At 35.9% G+C, this 24,007-nt stretch overlaps 1 protein-coding gene across 4 annotated transcripts in view; it reads right to left on the minus strand.

Annotated features, from left to right (window-relative positions):
* Window positions 1-515: 515 nt before the first annotated feature.
* Window positions 516-24,007, minus strand: part of LOC133524230 (uncharacterized) — a 125,888-nt gene continuing 102,396 nt past the window's right edge. Inside the window, exons 3-6 of one of the 4 annotated variants that reach the window (XR_009800347.1) lie at window positions 3,742-5,147; window positions 3,268-3,387; window positions 2,686-2,740; window positions 516-2,513 (exon numbers count right to left, since the gene is read on the minus strand). Coding sequence is in view for 3 of the 4 variants with exons in the window: in XM_061860126.1 (XP_061716110.1) it covers window positions 3,278-3,387; window positions 3,742-5,119 (1,488 nt within the window). In the remaining variant the exon portion in view is untranslated. The remainder of the gene's footprint in view (window positions 2,514-2,685; window positions 2,741-3,267; window positions 3,388-3,741; window positions 5,148-24,007) is intronic. The other 3 variants (XM_061860126.1, XM_061860127.1, XM_061860128.1) reach the window with 3 other exon arrangements.

Genomic DNA, 24,007 nt, shown 5'->3' on the forward strand with positions numbered 1-24,007 from the left:
CCTGACTGTTTTACGAGTGAGACGCATACGAAGATTACGAAGTCCTGTCTCATCTTAATGTTTTTATCGGGTCTCTATATTGTTTCCTATAAAGTTTTAAGTCATAATGTATTGTTTGTCCGCATTTTCATTAGCCATAATTAGGTTTTTCTCAGATTCGTGTAACTTTTCAGGATTTCCATTAAACAAACCTAACCTAACCTAACCTTTCTATAGGATAACCTAAGGAAATACCTGAAAAGTTAGAAGTTTCACAGTTATGACTAATGATAATATGACTATCATTACATTATGACTTTCAATAATTATGCCAAACAAAGAGATCCGGGTTTTTATCTCGGTTGCATCGTCAGCCAATGCTTCGGAGCCCAAGATTTACTTTCCGACTTTCTCCTCCACTTCACTCAGCCGTCATGTCATCCCTCGCAACGTCAAGCCAGCACCTTACTGGCTTGTATTCTTTCACGAGATCTATTCGAAGTATTATTGAATACGCCTTCAGGGTAAATAAAAGATTGTTATGACTTTTATGATTTATTTAATAAAGATCTCTTTTGACTTGAACACGGTCGCTAAATTCTTACAGACAGTAAAAGAAATATAACATTGAGAGTGTTTACCTCTTATCAGTCCAGCTTAGCAGTTACATACCTATTACTTAAGTCTCACTGACTGATTTAAATATGAATTTTAAGTAATCATTATTTACAATCATTATAAATATGTATCAATAAAGGTAATTTATTAGACACTTGTCACAACAACTGGCAGTGTTAAGAAAGTGCAGGTCACTCGGTATCGTTCCGGGGTACTTTAAAATAAATAGGATATAAACCATAGAACAATTATATAGAACAATAAATATGAGCTCCAACAGTTTTCATAGAATATCCATCGTGTAACCATTTTCATTGCTCTGTAAAATGTTGTCTAGAATCAAAACCTTTTTAATGTTGGCTAGAATCAAAGTGTAGGTAGGTATATATAAAAATTCTAATGCAACCTATGTAATTAACTAGACAAAAATCCGTATGACATGGCAAAACATTAAACATCAAAGAGGTATTAATAAGTAGAAATAATAAAACTTAGTACTAAAGTTAAAGAAGATTTAGAATTAGTGACTCAATAATGTAGGGATATTCATTGGTACATAACTATGCACCTAAGTGACAAGTGTCTAATATAATTATTTATCAGCAATTATATCGGTCACATCCTTAATTTTTAGGTAAATGGTAAATTACAACATTCTAGAAATTGTGACTTTAGAATAAATAATACAAAGATATTATAAAATGTGCTCGTTTATATTTGAGTGTAGATTGTTAAAAATATTGTCAAATCGTAAATATTGTTTATCTTAATCACTCAAACATAAAATATTCATTACGATTGCTGCAAAAATGAGATGTGTTTTAGACTTTATCCACTACCTATATCTGTGATATTTTTTTTATAAAAGCCTTTCAAATAACAATGCAAAAAAGTTTCCGTAACAAAAGAACAGTGCACTGTATGCCTACGTATTTACAAAATATACAATTACACACTAACAACTATTAACAATGGACTCGAGAACAACATTTATTTCTTTAAAAAAACGACATTTTTACACAGATTCTTAGTTTTAAATAAATATGTTGGACCAAAGGTTTCTTGACTTGCTACTCGTAATGGTTCCTTAGGTACTTTTGAAAGTTAACATTGCAGTGGTTTTAGAATAATGTAATTGGTGCAAAATTAAGCCTGAAGCACGTTTTATTAAATAGATCGAGTCGAGCAGTCTGTAATAATGTTCTAAATAACTACCTATACCGTTTTTTATAAAAACTAGTGCTTAATATTGTACGAAATGGTGTTTTTTTTCTGACAGTAACATCTTGAAAGTTTTCAGGCTTTATTAGGCACCATTAAAATTTACTAAAACAGCAGACAACAATACTTTTTACACATATCTACGTGTGATAAGGTATAGGTTTGTATAGAAAAGTTACAGACAAACATCAAATAGTTTTTTAATTAATATGTACCAGCTAATGCCAACGATTTCCAATTACCATATACAAAATGCGATTTAACTGTGTCAGCCTTTTCATGTAGGTACCTAGTAACTACTAAAAATTGATAAGTAGTAACAACGTAGTCCTTATGTTTCTATGAAACGGTTGTCAAAACAACACAAATATTTATTTAGGCTTTTCTATCACTTCAACGTATACTCGCCGCGTACTTTCCCGAAGTCTCTTGATTTATTTACACATGCTTTTTACATTTTGTTACACGATCGCACTGCAGACTGTCTTTGAGACGTGCTGCAAGGTCTGCGTAATGGAATGTTTTTGTTGTGAGGTTTCTGATGTATGTATTTGGAGGGCGGAGGGAGAACGCTTATCGCGGCCCGATCGTAAGGAGCCCTTCAGATGAATTGGAGGCCGGGAGCGTGAGGGGCCTCGGCCCCTCAGCTCTGCGCTAGGGAATCCAGCGGCACCACCAGTTTTCCGTTGGAGTAGCTGTAACAAAGAAAAAACTTTAAACTAAACAGCGACGGTATTCTCGCAGGTCTTATTTTACAAAACTTTTAAAGTTTACGTTGCTAAATGTAAGAAAACACTTGGAATTTTTTTATTAACTTTTCTAAGAGTTTAATTTAATGTTATGAAAGTTCTTAATAGAAATATTAACCTGTATGGCATAGTGGCTGTTCTGGACTTAGCTCGGCTTGGCCTACAGGCGTCATCTGCAACCAAGACCACACGTATTGTTTTGACATTTGTCTTGGCGGACTAATCAGAAACTTTGCCCTCGTTCTAAGTTACATCGCATCGCCGGGGCTTAATTAAGTGGTAGCGCATGCTATTGTCTCGGTTCTTGCGGAACAATACTTATCTTAAGTCGAAGTCAGTAGAAGTAATATCTCCGATACCTTAACGAGGGAACTTTGTATCGACTTCGTTAATCGTTCCTGACCCAGCCGCGCGGTCGTTATTATTGTTAATACATACTTTAATATTTAACACAATGGTGTTAGATTTGTTGTTTAACCGATTGTTATGTTGTGAATGTTTTTAAAAGGGTTATTTGAAGTCCTCCATGAGGTAAAAAACATAATTTAAAATGGACGCGGCTTAGCCAATCGGGGTGTTAAATAAAAAAAAATCGTTACATCATTAGTAATAAGCTATTTGATTACAAGATGATATAATTGTTTTATTAGTGGTTTAATGTGTTTGGATAATTGGCAAGTGATTTGTGTAGGACCCTTACCATGGTGCGGCTAACATCGTTGTGAGAGGCACGCATCGCATGTGACCGGCTCGGCACGCCGCTTGCTCTGAGAGCCCTGCGACCCGGACTTACGCCGGAAAGTGTACCTAACGAGCAGACCTGCAATGCAAAATGCCGCACCGTTAACAAAACAAACAAACAAAAACAACAAACAGAGCCAGGCGCGCGCGTCCATCTGAAAACGCCCATGGGCGGATGAAAGTGGGCGAAAATAAAACGGGAGTGATACTCTCAGGGGTTTTATGACTTGATATCGCGGAATCATTCGTGTTTTATGTGAGAACGGATACGCAAATCTAAATTTTGTAGTGAATGTTATTTTGGTATCGTGTGTAGTATTTGTCAACTATGTAGAAAGAAATTAAATTGTTTGTTGAGATTTAAAGTTTTTTGAAACTTTCATATTTCATGCATCTAGCTTATCTTAATATAAATGGTTTAGGATTAACTTACCAGTGAGACCGGCCTTGTTGATGCTGTTTGAGCTAGAGAAACCTGATATTTTCTTCCAGGACTTCTTATTCCAAAACCCCGTCGTTTTAGCGTCACCGCAGCTAGAACTACGGGGTGAGGTGGTGTCCCTAGGGCAACGCACGCTGCATTCATCAGCACCTAGTATGCGGACTCCGGCACCACGCGTACCATACGCCACCGCCGGTAAGTGAGGCACCGACCCAGTCGGCTTTCGTCGCAAACTCCCGACGTAACTCGCTCCACTGCTGCTCCCACTAAACCCGCTATCCAAATCCGGGGGATTACAGCTCGCAGGTGAAAGTAATTCATCTGTCGGCCCGACTCTTAGCAATTCTTCTATATTATCCCTATCTTCAGCTCGCTCTGAATCTGGTGATTCGCATTCTGGCATTAACATCGCTTCGACACTTAGATTTAGCTCTCCTAAAATTCTCTTGTGCCTCGATTCTACTCGGCGAACTTCTTCTTCTACGACGCTCCTGTCTAGAGACACGAGAGATTGTCGTGGTGCGTATCTATGCTTAGGACAGGTTCTTGTTCCGTCTGTTATTTCTTCATAGATATTTTCCTCGGTTCCGTATCGAGTGACATAATTGTGACGTGCTGTACGATCTCTTGGTATTCCGCCGCGTCCTCGATGTCTGTTAGCCTTTCTTGACGACGACGGCATTGATAAATGATGGTCATAGTAGGCATATGAATAGTCAACGGGCTCGAACCTTTCCATTGTAGCAGCAATATTGCTTCTGTTCCACGTTTGTGGGGGTGGATCTCTTGACAAGTTAACGGCGGCCAGCCGAGCTGGTAAAATTTCATCCAAGTCCCTAGCACAACGCTCGTCAAGTGATTGCGCTCCATCGTCCTCTTCCCGCCTGTGCTTTCTATGAGCTCGGCGACCCTGAGTGCGCGTGTGGGCACGCTCACAGTCCGACCCATGACCGTGATTATAATCAGGTGTATGACTACGATTATAATCGACCGGCCTGTGTTTACAATCTAAGGTATGATGATAATCAGGTGTGTGCCTGAGACTGTAGCTAGAATTTCCTTCATAGTCAGATCGATCGTAAGAGGGACTCTCGTCGTTGCTCGTGTGGGGGTGAGGACAATCGGCGGCGATGCCTGACTCTGATGAAGGGTAATCGTGTACTTCTGCGGTGGTGAGCACCCGATCGTCGGGGCGTGCAGGCTCTGAGACGGCGTGGCGGTGGTGAGGCCTGGGACGCGTAGTTTCGCGACAGCTGGCGAAGGTGCGCTGGAGCGAGGGCGTGTGTTGCAGCTGGTAACGGCCGCACCTGGGGTCGTACACCGCCTCCCCCGACTCCTCGGGGCTTGGCGGCGCGCTTTGTGATTCCATGGCTCATCGTCTCATATCCAATCGGTATCTGTAAAGAAAAACAATTCTATATCAGTTTCCAAATATTGAAGACACATACCGCGGACATGGAATGGCTTTTAACAAAATTCTGCGTCCCATACCGTGTTGAACTAAGGTCAATGAATTCGAAATTACGCGCTCCGTGATAAGGGTAGGGTAAGTGACGATCAACACCGTGGCCGACGTCGATATATCATCATCAGCCGACGGGTCATAAAAGGGATTTCACATTGTGTTTACGTTTCATATCAAGATTTTACTGTTATGTTTGAACATCAAACACCATTATACGGCACCAAAATGAAATAACTTAGTGAGTAGTATAAACTTGGGTGAACTCGTGAAACATAACACGGCAGTAATGAGACCGTCGCTGTATATAATAAGGGTAATAAATTGGGAGAGCCATGTTTTGTCACTTGTAACTATCTACAGTGGTAATAAGTTACTGATAAAAAATTGGATTTTGCATATCTAGAGTGCTGGACAAAAAGAATCATTCATTGCACGAAACTGAAAGTGTCCATCTGTAATAGACTCGAAGGCTATCTGTATTTATGTATTCCACTACACACAAGATATATCTTTTAACATTTCATGGCCTATTTTACATACATAATAAACCTTCAAGATTCAACATTTTTTTTAAATGTAATTGATAAGTATAGGGCCGAAGGGACGGGTGACACGAGCGTTGGTGTATAGTAAACTTCTTTATTGACGTAAGTAAAGATGGATCACACTTCATTTTGTTCTGGACAAATTAAAATCATACCGGAAGCACAATCGCAAATGAAACTTAGTCAAATATTTTGTGTGGTCTCCTTTTACGATCAACACTGCTGGTTATCTGCGAGGCACGCTTTCGACCAATTATTTTAGGTAAACCAGGCCGATATTGTCCCAAGCTTATTCCAGAGTTCTGAAGGAATCCTTGTTAGTGATATTTGTTTTGTTAATTTTGCCATACAAATATGACCACAAGTTCTCAACCGGGTTGATATCGGGCGATTATGGAGGCCATTCAAGCTATTTGATCCTATTTGCCTTGAATAATGCAGCAGATATTTTAACTGTGTGCTTGGGTCATTATCTTTCTGAAATAGATATATTACAGGCCCTCCAAGCCAAATTTAAGTAGAGATCTACCTATAAATTCTCTTGCAAAATGTTAATATGTATAACCTTCAGCAGTAATTATTCCATTAATTCGAGCTAAGCTGCCAACTCCAGACCTAGAAAATGAGCTCCTCGCCATAACATTACCCCCACCATGCTTAATAGTTTTTTGTATATTACGTTCTGTTACCGCTTCGCAAGGCTTACGCTACACCTTACACCACTTTTTTGTCCAAATGCTGCAATTTTATTTCATCAGTCCATAATAATGATTTCCATTACTCCGAGGTCCTGGCTCCAATATGATTCTTCGCAAAAATCTAAGACGGTTTTTTGTTAGTAATACAAATAAATGAAGTTTGTAAAACAATGTTCTCTGAGCCTGCGACGAATAGTTCGAGGACTGATCGCATTAGAAACGATCCTAAGATCCATCATTTCCCTAACAACTCTCGATGATATTTTTGGATTTAACTTCACGCATCGAAGAATTTAGCATCATCCCATTGATTTGGTGGTTGCTTGCGACCGTCTCCAGGCAAATTCGCCACAGTTCTATGTTTTCCATGTTTTTTCAAATATGCTGTTCAGCTCCAACCGAAATGGCGCTTTAGAAGACAAACTCATTAAATGTACTATAAGTTTTCTATTATATAAGTACCAACACAAAAGAGTTGTATAAGTAAATAAAAAAGCGGCCAAGTGCGAGTCGGACTCGCGCATGAAGGGTTCCGTACCATTTAAGACGTATTAAAAAAAAATCTACTTGCTAGATCTTGTTCAACATTTTACCACTTTGGACACACATTTTACCACTTTGGAACTGTCTCTCGCGCAAACTATTCAGTTTAGAAAAAAAATGATGTTAGGAACCTAAATATCATTTTTGAAGACCTATCCATAGATACCCCACACGTATGGGTTTGATGAAAAAATTTTTTTTTTAATTTATTGACGTATTAAAAAAAAACTATTTACTAGATCTCGTTCAAACCAATTTTCGGTGGAAGTTTGCATGGTAATGTATATCATATATTTTTTTTAGATTTTTCATTCTGTTATTTTAGAAGTTACAGGGGGGGGGGGACACACATTTTTTCACTTTGGAAGTGTCTCTCGCGCAAACTATTCAGTTTAGAAAAAAATGATATTAGAAACCTAAATATCATTTTTGAAGACCTATCCATAGATACCCCACACGTATGGGTTTGATGAAAAAAAATTTTTTTTTAAATTTTTATGACGTATTAAAAAAAAACTACTTACTAGATCTCGTTCGAACCAATTTTCGGTGGAAGTTTGCATGGCAATGTATATCATATATTTTTTTTAGATTTTTCATTCTGTTATTTTAGAAGTTACAGGGGGCCCGGACACACATTTTTTCACTTTGGAAGTGTCTCTCGCGCAAACTATTCAGTTTAGAAAAAATGATATTAGAAACCTAAATATCATTTTTGAAGACCTATCCATAGATACCCCACACGTATGGGTTTGATGAAAAAAATTTTTTTTTAAATTTTTATGACGTATTAAAAAAAAACTACTTACTAGATCTCGTTCGAACCAATTTTCGGTGGAAGTTTGCATGGCAATGTATATCATATATTTTTTTTAGATTTTTCATTCTGTTATTTTAGAAGTTACGGGGGGGGGGGACACACTTTTTACCACTTTGGAAGTGTCTCTCGCGCAAACTTTTCAGTTTAGAAAAAAATGATATTAGAAACCTCAATATCATTTTTAAAGACCTATCCATAGATACCCCACACGTATGAGTTTGATGAAAAAAGATTTTTTGAGTTTCAGTTCTAAGTATGGGGAACCCCCAAAATTTATTGTTTTTTTTCTATTTTTGTGTGAACATCATAATGCGGTTCATAGAATACATCTACTTACCAAGTTTGAACAGTATAGCTTTTATAGTTTCGGAAAAAAGTGGCTGTGACAGAATCGGACAGACAGACGGACATGACGAATCTATAAGGGTTCCGTTTTTTGCCATTTGGCTACGGAACCCTAAAAAGTATACTTTTTGTGTAAGTGTATGATTATTTTTGTCCAGCACTGTGACTTAAAATCTTATATAATATCGATCGATTATTGTTTAACCGCTCGTGCTAATATTGATACCCGAGTAAGCGAAAAATTCCATAGTTGAAAGATTCTAGAAGTGGAATCTTGAGCGTTGCGACGGTTTCAAGGCACAAGTGTTAAACATACGACTCCAATTGAAACAAAAATTTTCAACACACCAACGCGAGGGAAATATTAACTATGAAATACCAAAATAATCAAATACAAATGAACGTAATAAAAATATATCATTCAAAACCATCATTTAAAAGTAAATTCTACACACACACACAGCTAACACAAGGAAACAACTCAAAATGCATCTGATTAAGTACTTTGCCCCACATGTGGATAAAATATCACATTAGTTTTTGAATAATCAAGAGGTCCCTTATCAGTTGGTGCGGTGAAAAGAAAATTTCTATTCTTTGCTTTGATGTTAAATAGGCACTACATAAGATATAATAGCGAACAAATATGTAACATTAATATTATTTCAAAATACGAGTAAGTACATATTCTTTTTATAACATCGCCATTCTATTGCGATCCTTGGGATATTGCGCGTTCCAATTTATTACGATAACGATAAGTGTCCGTGAACTAGAGAGTAAAGAGAGCATAGGGAGGGCACCCTCGTCGCCACGTTGCCATGGCAGCGCTTCGGTTAGTCCCGCGGTTTATAGCCGGGCTTCCGTCCGATATTCCTTGCATCTAAATCATCATCAGTGCTGGGAAACGCCTCGTAAAGCGCCCGTTGACCGTCCGGCTGTACTCTAAATCGAATGAGAAAGGTAGTAACAGCGTGTGAAACGTATACATTGTTACGGCCTCGCTTTCCAACGGCAGAGTAATTCGTTATGCCCACCGTCGCATCGTCGCCCAGGGATTTCTCGCTACAATTGCGTATGGGCCGTAAAGACGTCCTATCTATAAGTGGACTCGTATACGGGTGTCACAATTTCGGTCGGTGATTGCCCGTTTAGCGTTGAATATCAATGGATAGTGCAGTATTATGCTTGTTGTACAGTAGGTATTCCAATATCATTTCACTTATTACTTTTATTTCCTACTAAAATATATATTCCAATATAGTTGTCAGGTTAAATCTGTAGTTTTTTTTTTTCGTATACGAAGTAAAATCCCGAATCATTATTGGCAATTCCCCCAATTTATTCCAATGTATAAATGATGTGATATATTGTTCAGTAGGGAATTTTATTCCCCCTTCGTGTCCCCTATGGCATAACTAACGATAAAAAAAGATCGCAACGCCTCATAATCGCGACGTAATTGCAACAAAATAAATGACGACAGTTGAATTGCATTTTGATCCATTCACGGTGATTATTAAAACAAATAGTTCCTTCTGTTTTTTTTTTTTTAATAGAAATACATAGTTTATTTTCGGACCTCTGGAACATCCTTCCGGGTGTTTTTCTAGTCGAACCTATGACTAACAAAGATAATCGAAACTTACATAAATTATATGTTATAAAAATACATACGTTTATACGTAAGGTGTTTATTAGTCAAGAATTTGTACATATATATTAACCAACTTCAGTTCTAAGAAAACGAGGTTCTGTGTTCGGTTGTGGCTATTTTTTAAATGTAAGTTCACCGATTATTCCAAGCCCCGTAGTTCGAATATAGTAATCATTTTTAGGGTTCCGTAGCCAAATGGCAAAAAACGGAACCCTTATAGATTCGTCATGTCCGTCTGTCTGTCCGATTATGTCACAGCCACTTTTTTTCCGAAACTATAAGAGCTATACTGTTCAAACTTAGTAAGTGGATGTATTCTATGAACCGCATTAAGATGTTCACACAAAAATAGAAAAAAAAACAATAAATTTTGGAGGCTCCCCATACTTAGAACTGAAACTCAAAAAATCTTTTTTAATCAAACCCATACGTGTGGGGTATCTATGGATAGGTCTTCAAAAATGATATTGAGGTTTCTAATATCATTTTTTTCTAAAATGAATAGTTTGCGCGAGAGACACTTCCAAAGTGGTAAAATGTTTATCCCCCCCCCCCGTAACTTCTAAAATAACAGAATGAAAAAACTAAAAAAAATATATGATATACATTGCCATGCAAACTTCCACCGAAAATTGGTTCGAACGAGATCTAGTAAGTAGTTTTTTTTAATACGTCATAAAAATTTAAAAAAATTTTTTTTCATCAAACCCATACGTGTGGGGTATCTAAGGATAGGTCTTCAAAAATGATATTTAGGTTTCTAATATCATTTTTTTCTAAACTGAATAGTTTGCGCGAGAGACACTTCCAAAGTGAAAAAAAGTGTGTCCCCCCCCTGTAACTTCTAAAATAACGGAATGATGAAAAATCTAAAAAAAATATATGATATACATTACCATGCAAACTTCCAACGAAAATTGGTTTGAACCAGATCTAGTAAGTAGTTTTTTTAATACGTCATAAATGGTACGGAACCCTTCATGGGCGAGTCCGACTCGCACTTGGCCGCTTTTTTTGTTTGGATTAGAGTTACATCCAAAGAGGTCCCATATTAAATTGGTTTTAATGTATACCTATAAAATAAATATATACAATAACAATATACATAATGGATATATACAGAGGATTACTGGAACCGCAGCCAAATAACACTTGACCCTACTCATAGTGTTGTGTTCCTGCCGGTGAGTAAGGTTGCCAGAGCTCAACGAGGGGGGTGGGGTTAGGGTCGGCAACGCGCATGTAACTCCTCTGGAGTTGCAGGTGTACATAGGCTACGGAGACTGCTTACCATCAGGCAGGCCGTATGCTTGTTTGCCACCGACGTAGTATAAAAAAAAAAAAAATTACTATAACTAGCTCATATCTAAAATAGGCCCACTTAGTCAATTTGTGTAATAATGTCCTGTAATATTTGGGTGTATTCTAAAGCAATTTAAGCATTTGCTCTCAAAAACCATTAATGTGATGGAGTGGACTTCATGATGACGACCACAGTATTATTATTTTTGATGTAGGCAGTAGTAGATTTGACTAACTAGACTGAGATGAGGGGTCAGTGTGGGAGATAAAGGTAGAAGGTGATATTCGAGTGGTCTGAGGTTGGGGATTCAGGGGTCAGGGTTTGAAGGATCGATGGTCAGGAGTTGAGGGCTTGGAAGTTAGGAGTTAAGGGGTCGGTCGGAGATTGGCGGTTGAAAGTTCGGGGGTTCAGTGATCAGGAATTCAGGAATTGTGAGGTTGAGGGCTTGGGTCAGCGTTGGGGCGGAGGATGTAGACAGGAATTATTTATAATTAGAATTTTCGTGAGTCCATCTGAGTAACCATTCCTGTCTTTAAGTTCTTGTCTCTAGATTTCTAAAAGAAATTTTATGAATTCAGTGTTAAACATGTTTTTCATTCAACCGTAACTTAAATTGGATAATAATTACTGGTTTTAATTTTTTTGTAAAAAGTTTATTAGTTGGTAGTTCAAATTGATTCCCACGATGTAGTAGCAAAGTCTATTATCACTCTCGCGTCGTTCGACGCGACGCGACGCGATAGGTATAGTAATGCAAAAATGTTTTGGAAATTCCACTGACGTATCTGTAAATACGAAAATCTGTTTTTTTTTTATTTTTTTATTATAGTTCCATTCACACCCTATTCAATAACTAAGCTTCCGCATTGCTAAGCAAACCGATCAAATAAATTACCCAACAAGAAACGGCACCCCATCGCGACTCCGGTCATTGCATACAACTTTATTATGCAACCAAAGCCATTTCATATTCAAATGTTACTAACTGGTGTTTGTATTTTTTAATATCGGTGCACTTTAAACGTAATTACAATATCCTTAGGATATAATCGGTGCAATTCTGTATTCATAACAAATCGTCTATTAGAGACGTCGCTATCGTCTCTAATAACATGTGTCCTTACCCTTATTATAGCAATTGAATTAAGAAGCGAAATGTAGTCTACATTATGTCCGACATTCCTTTAATTACATGCTTAATTGTGACCGCGGCTGTCAAAATGTCCCACTTTGTTGCTCGCCATAAGGACGCCTTGTCAGGTTGTCCGTATAAACATACAAGCAAATCTCGTCCTTATGGCAAGCGACAAAGTGGGACGTCGGTCACAATTTTTCACCTTGCCTATTTCAATGTTTGCAATAAGTAGTAGCCTTACCAGGACGGCCTTAGCAGTGTCAAACTGATATATTCGCTAACGTCTGCGTAACTTACTTTCTATCTCGGTCGCACTAATATGCGAATACGAGCGAGATGCATAGAAAGTAAATTACGCACACGCTAGCGAATATGTCAGTGTCAAACTGGTGGTAGCCGTATAGGTAGTGACTGTATAGAATTACAGGATATCAGGCCACGTAATTCCTTATCGCAAAGTATGGAAGAACACTACAACAGACTACAGGTAGCAGAGACCATCTTAACTCTAGTAAAAAATTGATATGTACAGTCAGCATCAAAAGTAGCGGATCAAATAACGCTTCATAAGTATCTACCATTCTGTAACAGCTTAACAAAAAGTGATGTCTTTAATATAGAAAAACTAAGACTATAAAAGATATATTTTTGAACGCGAATTATAGAAAATTATCTACATTTGGAAAAGTTATACAGAATATCAGATACTTTTGGCGCGTTGTTTCATCCGCTACTTTTGATGCTGACTGTACTGTATTTTTTTTTGTTGGGATTGATACATTTCCTTTATTTACAAGAATATAATTATGTAAGTAGATAATTCAATACAACAAGAAATAAAGCGTGCTTATTTTTGCGTGCCTATTTAGGTCCGACTAGAAATCTTTTACAAGAAATAGAATGTTCGACGACAATGTTGGTACATAGTTAGTCTACCTTATGTCAAGATGTCGATAGTTGTAATGGGCACTGGAGTAAAAAAGGAATTCGAAAATACAGACTTGGCAAAAGTCCAGATGATCAGTCGAGTGTCACAGTTGGATTGTTAGTGAGATGTCTAATAAAATAACTATCAACCGTAGTAAGTTATATTTTATGTGTCACATTTCAAACTTAAGCAGACGTAGACGAAACAACCGGTCGAAAAAACGACAGACGAAAAAGTACCAAGATAGAATGAAATTATGAACCTCGTTTTCGAAAGCGTGTCTTGCTAAAGATTAGTCACTCCCTGTCTAACCCTTCAATGTTCTGAGAGAATTTGGTAACTATAGTCGGCTTTATTTTTAGTTTCAAACTACATTGCACTTACATATATGCTCGTTAAATGACTTGAAAGCAAATGGACTTGTTTTTGGACCCCGATTTAGCCGCTGGATGTAAAAGGCAATTGTAGCAATTAAATATATTGAAATATATATGGGGAGAAACGTTCTCCCCTGCTGTGTTTGACTAAAATCGGACCACGCAATCGGCAGAAACATAAACCTAATCTGTCGGTCTGTGAGCGGTAATCGAACATATGAGAAACTTTAACTGCCTCTACTCTGAACACTTATTGAGAAGTTCACATTAAGGAATACCTACGCTATACCTGAAATGTTTTAACATTTTTGACTTATTTTAATAACGGGTTTTGATAATTGTGAAACTTATTTTGCAAAGGTGGTGAGAGTGGTATTGGCTACGAGCGAAGTGCATGGTGCGGGTAAGTAAAACGATCCCAGCACATAAGGTGGTAAAAATTAGAACTAACTGCGGATAGCGTCTTTAACATTTCGTTCAAGTTAAATGGCTCGAAATTAAACTTTAATTTACAACTACTTTTACTCCTGAAATATTAATTTAAATTGTATGGTGTAAAAGACCATTGTAATCTGTATAAAATGCTTCATATAACTATCGTATTTAATTTGATAATTATTAATACTGTATCCGAGTAAATAGCTTTGCAAATGCCACATATTATGTAAATATATAAATAAATAACTTTTTGTACACCCATGAAAGACAGGCAACCCCACCATACATTGTGTTGTTATAGCTCAAACGGATGAGACAGCGTTTTCGATTAAAGCTCTTAGCCAGCGTGATGTTTTCCGGCAACATAATTATATTTCAACCAATTTACCTAATAAACCTTAACAAGTTATACACTTACCTAAACCTTCCTCAAGAATCACTATGAGTATTGATAAATGAAAGTCGTTTGAAAATCCGTTCAGTAGTTTTTGAGTAGTTCTATATGATATAGTGAATTGACGTTTACCTCTAGATTTGTAGATGCTAGGTTGCGTGACAGTCGTGCACATAGCGAATATACATAATTTTATTTAATATTAAAATGTTCATTATGGATTTTTTGTGTATCTATGACACAAAAAATTAAGATCGAGAAACTATACTTATCAATAATTTCTATAATTAGATTTTTTTTTCCGGATAAATTACAAAGTTTCAATTTGAATCATGGAATCACAGACCCACCCGTTTTCTGTGCATATGTAATTATGTACATATGTTATCCATCGTGATTTAAAAATCTCGGTGCATGACGAATCGACGTAAGTACGGCGCGGGGTGACTCATCCACTTTATGCCTCCGACATCATTTAATTTGTCACAGGCCATCTAGTTTTAAGCGAGCGTAAACCTTTCGGTCATTGTGTATTGTTCGTTTCGAAATGATTCTGTAACGGTATCGTTCTGTACTCGTCTATTAATAATTGTAATGGTATCGTTTGTCGTACAATACATCTCTTTTGTCCCTATATATTTTGTAACTGTGTATTCTGTACAATATAAAATAGATTAATAAATTGAAATATACTGCACAGTTATATTACATAAAATAAACTTGTTAGGGATAGTTGAGAAAATAAATACTCGATTATCGATTGCCCACGAAAATAAACTGTAAAATTTGATCCATTTTAACCAGGAAGTCTATTCCGATTCCTGCCTAACTGGTTATGAATTTGATCTAGATCTGTACCCCCGTTTGCGTCTTATTTTGTATGGGATTTAGAAACAGCGCTCCAAGCGGGACGTTTTGTAAACTCAAATCCCACGCGCAACAAAACGCATACGTCACGTTTCGCTATCGAATAAATTTCTAGTGTAAATTTATTCGATAATTCGGTTCTGTTAATAGTGACATTTCTGGTTTTCAGACAATTATGTAATAAATTTATTTCAAATATTTTTTTCTGAATTACAAGTGGCTCTGAGTCATCACATAGTACGAGTATAATTAAATAGTATCTACATACAATAATTTACTACTAGGTTGATTATTTGATACAAACTTGTTTGTTACAGCTATGTCATTCAAAACAAAGGCCGAATTACGTTAAAGCAGTAATTCTAAGCTGAAGGGCTATTTTAACGGCACTCCAACCAGAGACCATTAAGTGGTATTTCTAAAGCTTACTTTCTAAGCAGCATATATAACTCTTTATTGACAACGAGATTCAAACCTTACAGCCCTGAAAATTAGGTCGGTTTTACAGTATGTTAATTCGGTAATATATGTATGTGTTTTAGGAATTTCATAGCATATTTGTGGAGATCCCTACATTTTATTACAGAATGAAGTTAATAAAATGTGCGAAAATATCCCTGAAACGTAACTCAAATATATGAGATTATTTCGTAATGTAAGCCTAATTATGTGCCACGTGTAGCAACCTTTTTTCAACGAAACGATATAAAAATAGGTTATATATCTATTTGTTCATTTACTCAACTAATTGAATCAAGTGTCATCTATCAACGCTTCACTAATTACGATGACATGTTATGCATTTAAAATGCCATTTTTCCATACAGGACTAAAACATTCAGATTGGCTTTGTGACTATTTGTTCCATGGTTTTTCACTAGAATGTGTTAAATATAATTCGGTGTCGCCATCTAAACGAGCATTATACAAAGTTATATATACCTTTTTATATATACCTTTGCTTATAACATAATCATAATGTAACTTTGCCCATTTTCGGTTTGAATAGAATTAAGTCATCGGCTTTCATGTGTCTTGTATTCGTATTTATACTAAGTGTTACGAAACATTTCATACTTCTTATAATCCAAATTACAAATCACACGTGTTTGTGAAAATAATAGTTACTCGTATTTGATTGATTGCATTATGTGATGTCTATGTGTGTGTACTTATATTATTCAAAAAAAAAAATTTATAGTCCAGGTATTGTGTACTTGTATTATAAGTAGTAAAACCAAATTTTTTTATTTTTACGGCAGAGTAGAGAATCAGATTACCGAAGTCTATATATATTTTTTATATAATTCGCTTACTTATAAGCGCTTACAAGTTCTAATTAGACAAAATATTTAATTAGATTTACTAATCGACGCTAACTTATGTTAACAGGTTTCAAGTATCAGCTAATTCGAGAACAAAGCTCATTTACGTCTGATTTCAGTGAACCAATTCGATTCAACATTTATGCTAATTAAATCTGCTGATCTTTTATACGTTGGCAAATTGTCGGGATAAGCATATACGTGAGAATTGTCCTGTTGACTTGTGTAGGTCATTGAATTTATATAATTACTTTGCAAAGACGGGCCCTTACGGGCACCAATAATGGTGCCAGCACAGAGGTGTCAGTAAGTGCAGTCCAACACAACTAGTTGCGACCAATCGCGTGCGTAATGCGAACTCATCAAATAAATATCCGTTAAAATATAGCTGTTTCAACTAGAAACACATCAATAGGTATAAATGGACAAATATAAATCCTTATATTTCCTATGAAATTATTTAAGAAAAGGCAAATCAAACAGAACACAGCAAACAATGGAATTGAGAGTTTGTTATGATAACAATTACATACTCAATTTCGTAAAACAAACACCATGAGCTTACTCGACGTTAACACAAAGAGTAGATATGCATATTAGAGGGGCAAGATTTCTGCAACTGAAAAAGCCTGGCTTTTTAATACCTATCACGTCGAGGGCAAACAAAACATAAATGATATTATTTAGATACTGTTTTGATGTCAGGTGTATTTGAATTGACCTCTAAGCCGTATGATTTTATTTATTTAATTTTCAAAATTAATCAGTTTAAAATATCTACATAATTGGGAATTCTTGATTTCCATACCTTTCTATTATGTGACACCTATGCTAAACACTGATATACATTTTCTCGATTTTTTCACATTATTATTTGCTTAAACGGGACTTAATCGCGTACAATTAAGCTTTAAAATTACCTCCGACGGTTCAAAGGCGATATTGTTCTATAATCAAATTGTTTTGTGTTTTTGAAAATGTTTAATTAGACTTCAATAGACATAGAACAGGGATTAATCTATAACGCAAACATGCAAAACCTAAAATAAACCGTACCTTCTGTGTTTATAACTAATCTTACGGGAGGTTACACCGCCGTTAAGCACATCTCTAATTTCGGAGAGCCGAGTAAATACAGCCATAAAACGAGTATGAACCGGGAATAATTGTTACGACAGAGTGAGCCTATCGTTTCTAATGTGTTCTTAGCTTTACTGAATTTTAACGACATAAAGTCTGTTCCCCACTCGAGGCTGGGAGATTGCGACATTGGCATTGGCATGGCAACGCTAAATAACTTGGACGCTAGAATAAATGATTTTATATTTAAAAGTAATGAATGGATCCAGTATGTTGAAGTTTATTTTATAAAACTTATTTATAACCTAGCCGTAGTAATAAGGTTAGCCATTAGCCAGAATAGAAGATTAAAATTACTTGGTACGTTTTTGCAAACATTATTGAATTAAGTAGATACCTAACATAGATAAAGTAGTTGATAATATAGATGAACAATTGAATAACTGGCCCTAAACGGACTGGTATTTGGCGCACTGTGCACATTAATTCAATTGTTTTGCACATCGTTAGCTGCCGGCTTGCCAACATGCATATTTTACATTTGACATGAATTCGCTTGTTTTCGATTGACCAAACATTTGCATACTAAATAACTGTGATTTGAAATTGAATTGCAAAAAAATGTAGATAGTTAAGGACCTGTAATTAGTCACAAGTTAATTGATTCCATTTTGTTACGTCAATTAAGCCATTTATATTTTAGTTATATGCATGAAAGTGTGTAAACGTATGCTATAGAGTTATATGTAGGTACCAAATGTGTGTATGGGTTAGTAAAGTTAGTGTAGACGAATTATGATAAAGTTTGATAGCATCGCGCCATAAAAGAGGAATAAAATGAAAATTTACACAGCACTAATGCGTGACCACCAATAAAATCCTACAATTCAATTACGAAAAACCTTTAGCGCGTCATATATCTTCGGGACTCGCCCTTATGGGTGACAAGCATTAACGATGAGTGAATTTTTAGTTTTGTGAACAGGCACGTTTATTAATCCATCATCAGGTCGCTATATAATCGCTATAAGGTCGCTAATTCTCTCTCAAAATGGGGATTTTTTCAACGCTCTAGCGTTCTAACAGGATACTGTACAAATGGATTAATAAGTTTAAATAAACATAAGCTCAAGTCTATAACCCCAGTGGGACGTGAACACCAGAGCTCCCCGATTCCGCAGTGTTCTGTTAGCACCCGGTGGACTTGGTATTCACATTAAGCGTTTTTTCGTTTCACAATTCAGTAATTGTGTGTTAATTTTTCTAGCATTGCGTAATGAAGTGTCTTTTTTTGTAATTATGTACCTAAATGTTAAGGTGCAGATTTTTTTAAATTAATGTCGGTGCATATGCATAATACAAATATCTGCGGGACCGAACTTGCTCGGAAAACATATAAAAACTAAAAAAAATGCGTTTTCCGGAGATAAGACCTAGCTAGATCGATTTTTATCTCCCGGAAACCCCAATACAGCAAATTTCATCGAAATCGTTAGAGCCGTTTTCGAGATCCCCAGATTTTTGATAATCATATTAAATATTAACAAAAATGCGTACTTCAAATAACGTTTGATAAAGCGTGAAGGATAGCCTGTCACTTGCAAACGGATATTAAAAACTCTTTTTAGTCACATTTCAGAGAAATCGATGAGACTTAGACTAAAATATAATCGATTTTTAGTAGACGATTACTAATCCAAAGCCAAATCTTAAAAGCGTCAACACGCCAGCAACCCGAATGCCAAAGAACCAGTATTGTAACTATTTGGCTTGGTACCGACCTCAAACGTATCAGTTGCTAGCGCTTTATATGCGCTACGGGACGAAATTATTTTTTTTTAAAGATAAATTTTATTTATACAATTTTACTTTTTATTACGAGTCCTGCATCATTTTGCTAGACTCCCTTTTATAGGCGCTAGCAACTGATATGATTGTTTGAAGTCGGTTTCAAGCCAAATAGTCACAATGCTGGTCAAGAAGACACCCAAACAACAAATGGACAACTTTCTAGCGGTTTTCGGCATTCGGTTCGGGTATATCATTGTTGCTAGCACGTTTAAAAGGCTTTTTCCTTTTTTAAGTTATTATTTAGTAACTTCCGCGAATGCACACTTTTCCAAGAATTATATATCCATCGTATTATAAACAAAGGGTTCTTTGTTGCTTCTCATAACTTTCCATTAAACGGAAAAATAAAGATATGTTACGATAAAGTCGTTCGTTTATTTGTGAGAGTTAGGTTTCTCGGTAGACGCTTTAATATCGGCTCCCTACGTTCAATAACACATTTTAAAGATTTCTGCGGGATCGTTATATCCATGAGAAAATATTTTCGGCGGTGAACGGAATTAGGTTTTATGTGCACCCTTTATCCCCAAATTCTTATATTTAACTCGTAAATCATTATTTTATTCAACAATTCATTGTTTGTCTCGGATAAAAGGGAAAATACATTAACTTCTTACCGATGTGCTCGGCGTAACACCAATATTAAGCCCATTTATAAGTGAAAATTTGCCGTCAGCTAGGAGGAAACGGGCCGACGAATTGGCTACCAGCCTATAAAACGTAATGTCACATTCATTTGCAATTCAAGAGTCCTCAGCCAGTATTATGCCTAATAAAATTTACATATTTAAATTAAACTGCGAAATAACAAGACACTGAAACCATCACGGGGCTTAGATTGCCCGGACAATCTCTACGCATTTCGTTTTAATATTTTTGTGCCCGAAACATGTTATAAATCTCATTAAAATGTCCCAAATTACAGTAGAATTAGTTTAACTACGAGTAACAAGATAGTATTTGTTACTTGGAAAGCGTTTAGTTGCGCCTTATCTTTATGATATAATTAGAACGGTACTCATTTACACAATTTATGACAAAACGTTAAACTGTCAAAAATATAGGTAAATTCATTTCACGACCATTATTCGAGAGAATAACTGGGCTTATTTATTGATAAGAGAAAATATCGTTTGCCAGATATCCCGGGTTCACATTATGTCACCCGGCGACCTTTGCCATCAATCAGTCTCGCGAAATGATGATATAACATTTGATAGATGTTATCGATTGCAATGTTTGTGTACCACATTTGCATTCAGAGTTCACTAAACTGTAGCAATAGAACTCGATTTTTTAGGGTTCCGTAGCCAAATGGCAAAAAACGGAACCTTTATAGATTCGTCATGTCCGTCTGCCTGTTCGTTTATGTCACAGCCACTTTTTCCCGAAACTATAAGAGCTATACTGTTCAAACTTGGTAAGTAGATGTATTCTATGAACCGCATTAAGATTTTTACACAAAAATAGAAAAAAAAAACAATAAATTTTGGGGGTTCCCCATATTTAGAACTGAAACTCAAAAAATCTTTTTTCATCAAACCCATACGTGTGTGGTTTCTAATATCATTTTTTTTCTAAACTGAGTAGTTTGCGCGAGAGACACTTCCAAAGTGGTAAAATGTGTGTGCCCCCCCCCCCCCCCCTGTAACTTCCAAAATAACAGAATGAAAAATCTAAAAAAAATATATGATATACATTACCATGCAAACTTCCACCGAAAATTGGTTTGAACGAGATCTAGTAAGTAGTTTTTTTTAATACGTCATAAAATTTAAAAAAAAAATTTTTTTTTTCATCAAGCCCATACGTGTGGGATATCTATGGATAGGTCTTCAAAAATGATCTTTAGGTTTCTAATATCATTTTTTTTCTAAACTGAATAGTTTGCGCGAGAGACACTTCCAAAGTGGTAAAATGTGTCCTCCCCTCTCCCTGTAACTTCTAAAATAACAGAATGAAAAATCTAAAAAAAAAAAATGATATGCATTACCATGCAAACTTCCAGCGAAAATTGGTTTGAACGAGATCTAGTAAGTAGTTTTTTTTAATACGTCATTAAATTTAAAAAAAAAAATATTTTTTTTTCATCAAGCCCATACGTGTGGGATATCTATGGATAGGTCTTCAAAAATGATCTTTAGGTTTCTAATATCATTTTACGGTACGGAATCCTTCATGGGCGAGTCCGACTCGCACTTGGCCGCTTTTTTTAAAGTAATGTAATTTGTTTCCGTTTCGCTCATTAGATTATGACGTGTGTTTGAGTTTTGACATCAAGATAAGGCAATCAGCATGTTTCCTGTCGTTAAAAATGACATAAACCGGACAAAAAATGGACAGAGTCAGATAGGTCATCCCATATTATAAGGGTGTCATAACATCAAGATAATAATAAAGAAATACGCCCTAAAAGCTTCGGGAGACACAATAATTTCAGCGAAGGTGCTCATGAAAAGTTAAGACACCCACAAAGCAAGCTTATAAAAGTCGAGTGATGTTTTAAGAAAGTTTATGACCCAATTACGAAATGGTGTGACAAAGGGTCATCTTTACAACGGTGATATCTTTGTTATCGCCAGTCGCCTGATACTTTTATTATTCGGGCAAAGCTAGCTCAGTGGAAAAAAGTCATATAATACAAGTGCGTATACTTAAAATATAAGTAGCACATGCAAATACGTAAATTTAACTTTAAAATTGTATTGTTGAGGTATTTACATGCATAATTGGGTGCTTTAGCCTATTATATATAAACTTTTTGCATTTTATTTGTAATCAGACATTCAGAGTTACTAGGTACTATCAGAATTCATTAAGTCAAATTATCGGACGAAATATGTGTAGTAAGTACCTTTATTAAGGTTTCTAATTTGTTGACGACAATAAAGGGTTTTAAATATAAAATAGTTGTCTTCAAACTATGCTTGCTTGTTTACGTCGATGCTGACATATTTACAGGGCTTAACCCTACTTTACTAGCTTACATACATGGCTTCAGCTCAAACCAGCATCATAACTCAATACTCGTCAACACAGTAATCCCAGATCAACGGCAAGCATTTTCCATTTCAGTAAAATTATTTAAACATTTACTTACGGGTTTACAAACGTTAGATTACAATACAATACAATACAAATAGGTACTCTTTATTGCATACCTCAACACAGAAAACAATATAATTAATACTACAGCAACTTAAGAAGAGCTAAACAGCAGGTGATCTTATCGCTGAAAAGCGATCTCTTCTAGGCAAGCTTTAGGCAGCGGAATTTAGAATAGTGTTCATTGCATAAATATACCTAGATCTGCCTGTCTAGTGATGTTGTTTACCTTATCACCATATACGACTTAAATTACCCAAAGCAACAGTGATAAAATAATTTCATTGCAAAGGAGAAATTAAGGTTCTTACCTACGCTTTTAAACAATTAAATACTCAACTTACTACTCCCCTCCCTAAAACTATTTCAACCAGTGTTTAAGAGATAATGCACACATAATCTCATAACGCCCCCGTATTAACGCTACCCGAGCGAGTAAACAAAAAAAGTGAAGCCATAAACAAATGAGCATTTGAAATTTAATTAGTATAATACAGGTAAGTACCTACAATCCAGCGCGGGTAAAGGTAGAGAAATGAGGGGCGCTGGCTACATGGTTGGTTAAAGTCATAGGGGATAGATTAATTATAATGTATTGAATTCCAATCGATACATAGCTTTAATCGCAATATTAATTTCCATAGACCACACATAGGTCCTTATTTATAAAGTGTATGTAATCGAAAACAGTGGAATTTGATGTGTGACAGAACAAAACGTAATACTACGTATCTAATTATACCAATTTACACGCTTTATAATTACATACAATAAAAGGTTTAAAATACGTCTAAATTCTTGAATCGTAACAAAAAACAGTCTAACCCTCGGTATCTTTGACTTAAAAAAAATCAAAATCGGTTAATCCTTTTTGAGAAAACGGCACACACAAATAACCAGCCATTCAACGCTGTAACTGTAAAAACAAAAATGCTAAACAGATATAGTATTTTTAAAGCCACCAAATTCGCTTCCCACTTGTCTTTCGAACCCCATATAACGGGAGTGTCCAGTGACATACGACTTTGCACTGCAAGTCACGTGTACTAATGAAGCCACTCACCTTAACATAACGCGGTGGGACCTCTGTAAATAATTTAATCAATTTGTTTACCTCACGCTTCACTTTAAACGAGACTTCAAACGCTAAGGGGCGACTCCATGGACTTTAAAATCGAGTTACTTCTCCCAATATTTATCCAGGTCGACAGTTTAAATAGAATTTGTTAAAATATCTAATATCTGGATAAAGGTTAGAGGGGAAAGAACGCGTAATTGCGTTAAACATGATCTGCAAATTACCCAAAGCCTTATTTAAAATTATGTTTTTTATATGAGTTTTGGGGTTTAAGGTAAGACAGTAAAAATTATAGTAGGTACG

This window comes from Cydia pomonella, chromosome 13, assembly GCF_033807575.1.
Source record: "Cydia pomonella isolate Wapato2018A chromosome 13, ilCydPomo1, whole genome shotgun sequence".
NCBI classification, from domain to species: domain Eukaryota; kingdom Metazoa; phylum Arthropoda; class Insecta; order Lepidoptera; family Tortricidae; genus Cydia; species Cydia pomonella.